The sequence below is a fragment of the Falco punctatus genome, assembly GCF_963210335.1.
Source record: "Falco punctatus genome assembly, chromosome: 5".
Lineage (NCBI taxonomy): Eukaryota > Metazoa > Chordata > Aves > Falconiformes > Falconidae > Falco > Falco punctatus.
Window position 1 is genome coordinate 66,286,656 of NC_137584.1, and position 11,157 is coordinate 66,297,812.

The following is an 11,157-nucleotide window of genomic DNA, read 5'->3' on the forward strand; positions in this document are numbered from 1 at the left end:
GAAAATCTGTTATAAAAATAAGAAGATTGTTTATTTTTGGTTTCCTTAGTATCTCAGAAACTGTTTTTTTGGGAAGGCTTGTTTGCATGTGTCCTGTCAAATACATCTCTCTCTAACTCAGTAGTCCATCCTACCATGTTTCTGAATATCAAAATTCAAAGCAAGTTTTCTGCCAAAAGTGGTTGATTTCATTATTTCGAATCTGCCAGTTCAATGATCTTTGCTTGCTAAAGTTGAACTCAAGTTTTGGGCCGTGTCTTAATTTGATGGGGAAAGCATTACTGTTTGAATAAATGATATTGGGTCTGTTCTTTGCTGAAAAGCTGCCCTTCGAACCTGCTTTTGGCTTTGCTGGTAAAGGTTCACTTCGAGGCAGCCTTGCTTCTTCTCCACTGGGTAGTACTATGCAGTATGGATTGCTTGCCACAGGACATACAATAAATCTATGTCTGTACTTCTCCCTGGATGTAGGCACATTGTACCTGTAGCCAGCATAGTTACAATGTATATGAGTGAGGAATATTTATGTTGTGAGAACAATAATCAAAACAGGTTGATGTGTTAATCTCTGTTTTTTTACTTCAGCCTTTGATCATTGCAAGTCTTGCTCGTGAATATTTTGAGATGATGACTGACAGTATTTGTCATAAAGCACTGTAATTGTTTTCTGTATCGCATCTGTTTTCCTTTCTAGGCTGCAGCACGACATCAGTGCTCTTACCTTGTTAATCTTCATGTGAACGACTTCCTTCATGTCGGTGGAGACCCTAAGTGGTTGAACGGTCTAGAAAATGCACCTCAAAAACTGCAGAATTTAGGAGAACTGAACAAAATGTTAGCTCACCGACCCTGGCTTATCACCAAGGAACATATTGAGGTAAATCTTTCATGGAGTAATGTGAATGTACCCTTATTTTTCAGTAATGCAATCACACATTCTTAGGGTTAAAAGCCAGACAGAGTGAAAGATGTTCTGTGTTACTTTTACTTCAGTGTTACATCACTGTGATACTGCATGATATATCAGTTGTGCCCTTTAAAACTAAGATGATCATAACAAGTCTTAAATGGCGAACAAATTTACTTGACAACACAGTGACATTTCAGAGTTGTCCTGTGAGAATTCTGTTGGTGCGATGACAATGTGCTCAGATGTGCGCTTCCTTACGTCATGTGCTTTCGGTAGCCAGAACTCCCTGAGCGTTTCTGAGATGCTGCCAGGGGTTAGGCAGAACACCAGTCACTGTGCTTTTGTCTCAATTACTGCTGGTTCAAATGCATAGTTTTCAGGCTGGGTTGGAAGGAGCAGGCTGGCAGAACAGCCCAGGGGAGCAGCGGTGGTACAAACCAGCCAGGACTGCAGCACAAACAAGCCGTCAAGTCGCTGTTCTTGCTGCCCCCTTCTCTGAGGGGTACCTGCATCAGCCAGCTTCAAGAGCACGTGCAGCGATGGCAGCTCTCAGCAGGAGCACACCTGCCCTGGGCCTGGCTGCGGTTACTGGAGCAGCTCCTCTGCTCTGCCCTTTACCCTTAGCAAGGAGGAAGTGGGTGCTGGGACTTTCTCGGCAGTGTCTGCCAGGTGGAGAGGCAGAAGCAGGTCCTGCTGGGAGGCAGGACACTGGGCTGTGGGGGAGGGTGTGTGCTCTGCCAGAAGGCCCCAGACCTCCCACACTTTCCTGCTTGAAGGGGAAGTTGGGGTTTGAAGCTGCTTGTCAAATGTAGAGCATTCCACCCACAGGGGCAAGATGGAGGGAGCCTGGCCCTGATGCCAGGCTTTTTACACAGATAATCTGCAAGGAGTTGTCAGGGTTTCCTGAGACTGTAAAGTCTGGTTGAAGAAACAAACGTGAGTGTTGTGGTTCTATCTTCATCAGAGGTGTGAAATTTCAACACAAGTCAGTCTGGCCTCAATACAAACCATATGGTGCAAAATAGAAACCCAAACTGATGCAGTTTGCAGGAGGAGAGGTTTAGTGACCAGCTGCTCCACTTAGACATGCACAAGTCTATGGGGCCAGATAGGATCCACCTGAAGGTACTGAGGGAGCTGGTGGAGGAGCTCGCCAAGCCACTTGCTATCGTTTATCTGCAGTCCCGGCACACTGGAGAGGTCCCAGCAGGCTGGAGGTCAGCCAATGTGACACCCATCTACAAGAAGGGCTGGAAGGAGGATCTGGGGAACTACAGGCCTGTCAGCCTGGCCTCGGTGCCAGGGAAGGTGATGGAGCAGGTTATCCTGAGTGCCATCACATGGCACGTGCGGGACAACTGGGGGGTCAGGCCCAGCCAGCCTGGGTGTAGGAAAGGCAGGTCCTGTCTGACAAACCTGATCATCTACAAAAAGATGACCTGCCGAGTGGATGAGGGAAAGGCTGTGGATGTTGTCTACCTGAACCTTAGTAAAGCCTTTGACACCATCTCCCACAGCGTTCTCCTGGAGACACTGGCTGCTCATGCTTGGACGGATGTACTCTACACTGGGTTAAAAGCTGGACAGCCGAGCTCAGAGTGGTAGTAAATGGAGTTACATCCAGCTGGTGGCTGGTCACACATGGTGATCCCCAGGGCTTGGGGCGAGGGCCAGTCCTGTTTAATACCTTTAGCAATGATCTGGATCCCCTGATTGAGTGCGTTCTCAGGTTGCAGACAGCACCGGGTTGAGCGGGATGTTGATCTGCTGAGGGCAGGCAGGCTCTGCAGAGGGAGCTGGGCAGGCTGGACCGATGGGCCCAGGCCAGTTGCATGAGGTTCAACCAGGCTCAGTGCCGGGTCCTGCCCTTGGGTCACACCAGCCCCACGCAGCGCTACAGGCTGGGGGAAGGGTGGCTGGGAAGTGCCCGGGGGAAAGGACCTGGGGGTGCTGGTCAGCAGCCAGCTGAACGTGAGCCAGCAGGGTGCCCAGGTGGCCAAGGAGGCCACCAGCATCCCGGCTTGTATCTGAGACAGCGTGGCCAGCAGGACTGGGGCAGTGACCGTCCCCTGTACTGGGCACTGGTGAGGCTGCACCTCGAATCCCGTGTTCAGTTTTGGGCCCCTCGCTGCAAGAGGGACGTGGAGGTGCTGGAGCGTGTCCAGAGAAGGGCAACGGGGCTGGGGAAGGGTCTGGAGAGAAAGTCTTATGAGGAGCAGCTGAGGGAACTGGGGTTGTTTAGCCGAGAGAAAAGGAGGCTCAGGGGGATCTTACTGCCCTCTACAACTGCCTGAAAGGAGGCTGTAGGCAGGTGGGTGTCGGCCTCTTCTCCCAGAGCACTAGCAACAGGGTAAGAGTAAATGGCCTGAAGTTATGCCAGGGGAGGTTTAGATTGGATATTAGGAAAAATTTCTTCACCGAAAGGGTGGTCAAGCATTGGAGCAGGCTGCCCAGGGAGGCGTTTAAAAAAGTGGGTAATTGTGGTGCTTAGGGACATGGTTTAGTGATGGGCTTGTCGGTGCTGGGTTAACAGTTGGACTTGATTATTTTAAAGGTCTTTTCCAACCTAAATGATTCTGTGATTCAATAGCTCAGGGGCAGGGAGGGGGGAGAGAAGTCATGTCCTTTGTGGCTTAACTATATGAGTCTGTGGCTGGCAGGTCACCGTGGCAGTGTGTGACAGAACACTGAGCACGCTAATGGCAGCAGAGAGTCAGGAATCAAGTGCGGACATTGGAAAAATAATTTTATCTGGTAAAGAAATGTGCCAATAAGCTGCATTAAGGTGGGATCATCTGAATGACTTTAATTCTTTTGTCTTGCATTATTTTTAAAGCAACTTTTGAAGACTGAAGAGAACAGCTGGTCCCTGGCAGAGCTGATCCATGCGGTGGTTCTCCTTACACACTACCACTCCCTTGCTTCTTTCACGTTTGGTTGTGGAATCAGCCCCGAGATCGACTGTGAAGGGGGTCACACCTTTAGGCCCCCTTCCGTCAGTAACTATTGCATCTGCGATATTACAAATGGTTACCATGGGGTGGACGAAATCCATGCCAGCCCAACTGGAAGTATTCCAGTAAGTAACTGTCTGAACAGTCTCTTTCAACAGTAGTAGTTTCTTTGTAAACTTAATTCATGGAGAGTGCCTGTCACTTTTTGTTCAGGGAGAGTGGGATTGATTAGCCTAATCCAGATGAGGGCTAACAAATAGAAAAGATACATTTAGGAGAAGCTGAAACCACACTGGTAAACTGAGGGAAGCTACAAAGGGAGAGACGCGGATACGATGTCTCAGTTGTCTATTTTTCTGGTCTCTTGTCATTCATATAGGCAAACCGAGGCAACTGCTGGTCTCAGCTAGTTCATGATACGTGTCCTGAGCATCAGCGGCCAGGAAAAGGTGGCTTTTCCTTTGGTTCCAGTCTTTGACTTTGTTGCCTTGAGGTGTTTGTGATGCAGCACACAACAGACCATTCACAATTTTCTGACTCTGTCTCTAAGATAGTATTTGCTGCCTGCAGCAGTTGAGCTCACTGATGTGTGCTTGCTTCCACCTGCTGAAAAGCATGATGTGAACTAAGTGTCGGTTTAAGAACCGTGATAACGGGGTATTTTCAGTGCAGGTTCCCTGCCTGTGAGACTTTACTGCAGTGTTGTAGGTGGCATTTAAATTTTGTTTGATGGAGTTTGCTGGTTCTCCAAAGGAGCAAACTGCAAGAGGCAGAGAGGAAAGGGGCAGAAATGTGTACATTAAGATAATGTTATTTTGCTTTATGCTGATGGATTTTTACAAGACCAGATACTGAATTAATAGTGTGTTGCGGTGTTAAAACAGTTCTTGTGAAATAAGGTTATCTTGCGCTAGCATTCCTTTGAGGCTTCGTTAAATCTGCACTAACACTCACTCTTCCTTTTTCCTTCAATATGTTTCTTCTCTCTGAGCAGAGAAGTAGAAAAATACAGTTGGGTAGTAAATTGTGGTTACTTCCTGTATCAAAATTTCTGTTACAACTCCTTGTTTTTCAGTTGTTAAACATTTAGATTAAGTAAGAGAAATTACTTTTAATGTGAGAACTACTTGTTCCAAAAAGCTGCGATTCCCAAGATATGCTAAAAATACTAGGGATCAAACTGAGAAAAGATGATGACTAAATGTGAACCATTGGGTCAGTACAGATTTCTTTCAAGTACTGTTCTTCTCAAAAAAATCAGTATTTAAAGATGTAAATGAAGAACATAAGTTGTGTTTACATTTTCTGGCTTAACAATTTCTGCCATCATTGTCAATTCTTGTTACACGGAAATGAAATGTTTTTCTCTCCTTTTCAAGTCTACAGAGTCCGTCTGTGAAGTTGAAGCTCTTATGGAGAAAATGAAGCAGCTGCAGGAGTGTAGAGATGAAGAGGAAGCCAGCCAAGAAGAGATGGCTACACGTTTTGAAAGAGAGAAGAGAGAAAGCATGTTTGTGTGTTCTTCAGGTAACAGATGTAGTGTGTATATATATTTATTTAGACTTCTCCAAATCACTTGAAGAAATTCTACCACAAAAGCAAAAAAAAGTGTTATCAGCTGTCTCAAAAACATTACCATTTCTTTGAAGGGGTCAAGATTAGGGGTGCCTTGTTTTCTTCCCGGAACACTTAAAAGCAAAGCAGTGCCGAGATTTGCAGCCTCTCTCAAACACACCGTAACACTCACTGACCAATATTATGTTTAATAGAAATTTCCCACAGAAGTGGAATCATTAATAATCTAATCTAATAAGCTCTGTTCCAAAACAGATTTTCCCTTGACATTTTTTTTACAGATCCCTTGAGTTAGGATCCAAGTGTCCCCTAGACTTAGGGGGTGGGATGAAGACTGGTGCACAAAAGAAGGGAGAAAAAGATGTTTGTCTCTAAGAAAGAATCTGGGTGTTTTTCGTGGAGTTGCCTCTAAAAAACCATAGTTGTAGGCACACTGAGCTGTATCAAAGAATTTTAATACAGGTAGTCCAGTGAAACTGTATGTTTATTTAAAAAGCACAGACTCCCATTCTTCTGCAATAGTTCTGCTAGTACACTTCCAGTTCGTTCTAACTGAAATAATCTGAAATTCTGTTTGAAATTAACAGAAGATGAAGAATCGGCAGCAACGAGAGATGTGTCTCGTCACTTTGAGGATACCAGCTATGGCTACAAAGACTTCTCCAGACACGGAATGCACGTGCCCACCTTTCGTGTTCAGGTAACGAGGATGGGGTCTGCTGTCAGGAGGCTTAGTGCGCAATCTGTTTGTTGTGCCAGGCACCAAAGCTGGAAGCGGCAGTGCCGTACCTTCCTGCCCCATGGGTGAGAAGGCTTACAGCAAGGAAATGAACCCCTCCCCTGGATTACCTGCCCTGAGAGAAATTACACTGAGCGCTAGGTCTTCACAAGCTCTTTTCTGAAATGCTCCTTTCTGCATTTTTCTTTATTCTAAGGATTATTCCTGGGAAGACCATGGCTATTCCTTGGTTAATCGTCTTTACCCAGATGTGGGACAACTACTTGATGAGAAGTTTCATATTGCTTATAATCTGACTTACAACACAATGGCCACGCACAAAGATGTGGATACCTCAATGCTAAGACGAGCTATTTGGAACTATATTCATTGTATGTTTGGAATAAGGTCAGTTTTACTGCTTCTGTTCTAAACGTGTCAGACTTGTAGCACCAGCTTTTGTTTTTCTGTCTTGAGGTGAAGCAAAGGTATTTATTAAGCAAACGTGCATGTATTTTTAAACATATTTTTGTTAATGGGGGAGGGCCAGTAGTGGTACAAATTACACAATAATTTATTTTGCCATAGGAACTTAGAAACAATGCAAGTGAAATAACTGGTTCACGAAAATGACTGTTTTCCTTTCCGTTCCAAACAGATACGATGATTATGACTATGGTGAAATTAATCAGTTGTTGGATCGTAGCTTTAAAGTTTATATCAAGACTGTGGTTTGCACTCCTGAAAAGACCACAAAAAGAATGTATGATAGCTTCTGGAGGCAGTTTGAACACTCTGAGAAGGTACAGTTTGCATGTGTGCTAAGGGATACGTTTGCCACGCTAACAGCCACAGCTACCAAGCCAGCCATTGAAGCTTTAGCTGATGTTACTGGGGTTCTGCTCGTGTTCAGATAATTCATTAGGAGGTGTCGTGCTTCCCAGGCTGAAACAATTTTTCATTTCCTACCACATGTTGCTACTAACAGCTGACATGGGCCAAGCTCGGAATGCTGTGGGGAAGTTAAGCATGTCAATGGTAGAGCTTCAGCTCAACTGCAGCTTTCTCCTCTGCTGTCGGTTGGTGCTGCCTGTGTCCCAGGGAGGCAGGGGAGTGGTGGGATCCACCCGCTGGCCTCAGAGCTAGAGCAGCTTGCTTGCTGGCCCAAGGTCTTTGCAGTCCTGTGGTCATCTTTAGTGCAATGGCCCCGAAATACTTGCTTCGTGTTAAAGCCTGAATTCCTGCTGCTGGATTATAGTCTGAATTGCACCTCCCAGTAGTATTTCTTGCTGTTAACTCAGACGTCTACTCCATCAAGTTCACGTCCTCCACTTTTTCTTTGGAAAAACAGTTCTAGGCCTCTGTTAGAACGAATGCTGATACAGTGCTGAAACATAAAGGTGCTTTAATCACTGTTTATCTCAGAGGCTCTATTTCTTGCTAAACTCCTTGTGAAAATAGAGACACCCAGTTATAACAGGGGTACTATAGCTACAGCCATTTAAGGTTGTTCAAGTAAAATACTGCGTATGTTTATTTTGCTTAGACTAACCGATAGAGACAAGCTTTCCAAGCACACAGATCTTTCTTTAAAGCCCAAAACTTTGCATCTCCATAGCCATCAGACCCCAAGGATTGTACGTGTGTGTGTCACTGAATGCAGTCACCACCCGTCCTCATGGAAATCATGTGAATTAATCCACACAGCCACTACATGGCAGAACAAATTCAGAGCCAAGCTGCTGTCAGTGAGAGAATAATTTTTACTTCCTCCCCCACATGGTTTCTGATCTAGTCCTCAAAGAAATACAGTAAAGACGTTGAGGAGGTGAGCTGGGGAACTAAAATTCTTACCTCCGGTAGCTACTGAACACCTCTGGCTCAATAAAGATAATAGTTTATGGCATGTTTGGATTTTTCTTGCACTTCACCTCGGCTAACCGCACCGTGGTGTTCAGGTGGTAATTACTGGTGTGTTTCTCTCTGTCCCACAGGGGCAAACACCCTTATCACATCTTCCTTTGCTAACAGCCCCCTCTGCTCCGCAGGTACCAACCACCCTTTTGGCTTTAATTGATTTGCTTAATTAAGCAAAATTTGAACAATTATGTTTAAGCTGCATATAGTCTGCTGCTGAAGAAGGGCTTCTGTGCTTGAAAGTTTGTGTTTCCCAGCTAAACCAGATGGGCTCCTAAAGGATGAGTTGCCTCTTCCTCTGAACCTGGCCCTGTTTCAGCATCCCTCTGCCCTAGCGCTGCGCTGTGCCGCTGCGCTGCGCACAGCATTTGTTCGCTCTCTCCGCCCTCCGCAAGTTTTAGAGAGAGAACTAATTCCCTGGGTAGCTGAAACACAAAGTGTTCCCCCACTGCTACTGCACGTACAAACCACAGCCCCACAGACTTCCTTTCACTGGAGCACGCTGTTAAAGCATAACTTCTTTTCTTTCTCAAAGGTCCATGTAAATTTGCTTCTGGTAGAAGCTCGGATGCAAGCCGAACTACTTTATGCTCTGAGAGCTATTACTCGCTATATGACCTGATGTCTCTGGCTGCCTGTCGACGTTGGAATGTTCTGCAGCTGCAGTATGGCAGAGGAAGATATGAAGCCTCAGGACCAACGGTAGCTATAAGTTAAGATGCCCATTGTGCCATAACTCCTTTAGTTTCAGCTATTTCCGTGTTTGGAATATCGCTGCTGCCACTTGGCAGTTGAAAAGACAGGGTTGTGCAGAAGTGCTGCCTGCTCATGGTATTTTGGCTTTAGACAGCACGGGACACTCTATGAACTTGTGGCAATATAGCAAATGATAGATACATAGATCTTGTGTTAAGGCAAATACTATGGGAGTTGGAGCGTGAAAAGAAGTGGGACTTGATGACATTTGCTTTCCCTACGAGAATAATTTTAGAAAATCTTGATGCTGCTATTTGTGCTGGTGGAGTGAACAGACACAGGCTGTTCCAGTTAAGCTAAAACTGAAAGTGAGCACTGCTATTGTCTGAGCCTTTACTGTGTGTGGTTTCAGAAAAGCCTTGTTATTTAGATTTCCTTCTTTAATCAGAACTAAACCTCTTTTGTCCACACTGATAATTTGAAAGATAGCAGTCGATTTTCTCACATAGTTTAGCCTTAAAATGCTACAGGACATCTGTTCAGCATTATTTGGTGAGCTCCAAAGTGCAATGGTCTTCCTACCGAAAGAAGAGGACTCGAGTCCTCAGAGCTTTTGAGAGATCTAATGATGTGAAGCGTGGAGTAGCTTCTGTCCTGTTTTCCAAGGAGGAGCTAGGACAAGGGGTGGGAGTGTTGTTCCAGACTGCCAAACAGTCCTACTGTATTACACGCCCAACGCTGGTTTTACTGATTTTTGCAGTTGCTTAAATAACTAGGCTAAAACCCAACTATTTTTAGTAAATCGAAACGTGATCAAAATGCTGACGTTTAATATACAGAGGTTTTGGAGAACACATGAATACTTTTGTATGAGTGTGAATTGCTTTTTAAATTTGTCAGTATTATTGGTATTTTTTAAATAAAGGTAACAACTTTTTCTCTTCGTGTTCTTGTGTCATTTAACTTTACGCTTCTGTTCTTACTGGTTTACTTCCTGGTTCAAAGACCATTTTAAAATGTTTGAAACGGTAACTGAGCAGACAAACAACAAACCACGAATTTTTCAGCTGAGTCTAAAATGATGGGAGAAGACTGAAGTGTAAAAAATTGATTTAGATCTTCATTAAAACTACAGCAGGAGCACCTATTTTCCCATAGTCCTCCACCCTCGGGTGTCGGGTTTTCTCTTTCCTCACAGGCCTGATATGATCAGAGATTCCAACTGCATGTTTATGTAATCACTTACTCTAAATATTGTTTTAAGAATTAAACTGATTTTAAAATCCTCCAGTAGTGAACTTAGTTCTAGATTGTGCTGCTAATTTTCATAGGCTAGTGCCAAAAGGATATCTGGCATCAGAGGCACAGCCCGGTCTGTGCAGTCAGGCTGAGGAATTTACGGCAAGAGGTAAACTGCAGCAGGAGTTGCTGCAAGGGGCTGACAAACCCTCCTGGCCATGCTCCTGCAGCTGGCTGCAACGGTTTGTAGTGCAAGTGTAGGAACTCCCACCTCCTTACAGGAAGGTCGGAACCTTATTTGCAAGCCCACAGGTAGAATTAAATTAAGATTTCTGGCCTGGTTCTCAGTTGGCTCAGACTGGTTTATCTTACTATGAAACATTGTGAGAACAGTTTTACATTTACAGTCCAAGAAGCTAAAATATCTAAAAAGATCTAGGGGAGAAAGATTAATAAACTGTCAAAAACTGTGACTAACAGGAAGCATCTGCTGTTTCCTCTTAACTAAAAATACAGGATTTTTAATGTTCCAAAACCAGAGCAAAACTTTCCTGTCGAAGGGCATATCACAAAGCTGTGCCGTGCCGAAGCATGCAGAAGTGTCTTTCCAGTCTGTAAATGGAGATTCTGCAGCCCCTCATTCTTCTGCTGCTTTCTGGGGGTCAAAGGTACACATCAGATTTTCTGAGAAGCCTGAACTGGCCGGTCCCATCACGCACAGTACCTGCGGGCACTCTCCCTTTGCAAGCGGTGACCAGTGCGGTGTGTGTGGCAGTGGTCTGGTGCGGTCACATTTCCAAACGGAGCACTAACCCCAACCCAGACACTCCTAAATGCACACCAAGCTGCTTAATGTGGAGAAAGGGCCTGAAAATGTGGGGGGATTTTCCATGAAAAATGCAGAGATGTTTGTGGCCCCAAGTAGAAGAGAACAAGCAAGGCGCTAACCAAAGATAACCCTTTTTTTGTTTTTAAAGACAAACCCCACTAAGTCCCCAGATGCTCCGTGGAGGTGGTGGCTGCAGCACAGAGCAGCAGCTGTGTACGATGCCAGGGCAGGAGGGACAAGCCCCAGCACTGCCTTGGGCACTGGCAGCCGTGACGCCCCTGTGCCGTGGGCTGTAAGCCCCGGCAGCTCCCAGGCAGCT

At 45.2% G+C, this 11,157-nt stretch overlaps 1 protein-coding gene across 4 annotated transcripts in view; it reads left to right on the forward strand.

Annotated features, from left to right (window-relative positions):
* SESN1 (sestrin 1) overlaps positions 1-9,713 on the forward strand; it is an 85,277-nt gene extending 75,564 nt beyond the window's left edge. For all 4 annotated transcript variants that reach the window (XM_080389029.1, XM_080389030.1, XM_080389032.1 and 1 more), the window contains exons 4-10: positions 695-877; positions 3,747-3,989; positions 5,244-5,391; positions 6,027-6,139; positions 6,375-6,565; positions 6,816-6,960; positions 8,610-9,713. In XM_080389029.1, coding sequence (XP_080245155.1) covers positions 695-877; positions 3,747-3,989; positions 5,244-5,391; positions 6,027-6,139; positions 6,375-6,565; positions 6,816-6,960; positions 8,610-8,696 — 1,110 coding nt within the window. In that variant the 3' untranslated portion in view covers positions 8,697-9,713. The remainder of the gene's footprint in view (positions 1-694; positions 878-3,746; positions 3,990-5,243; positions 5,392-6,026; positions 6,140-6,374; positions 6,566-6,815; positions 6,961-8,609) is intronic.
* The last annotated feature ends 1,444 nt before the right edge of the window (positions 9,714-11,157 follow it).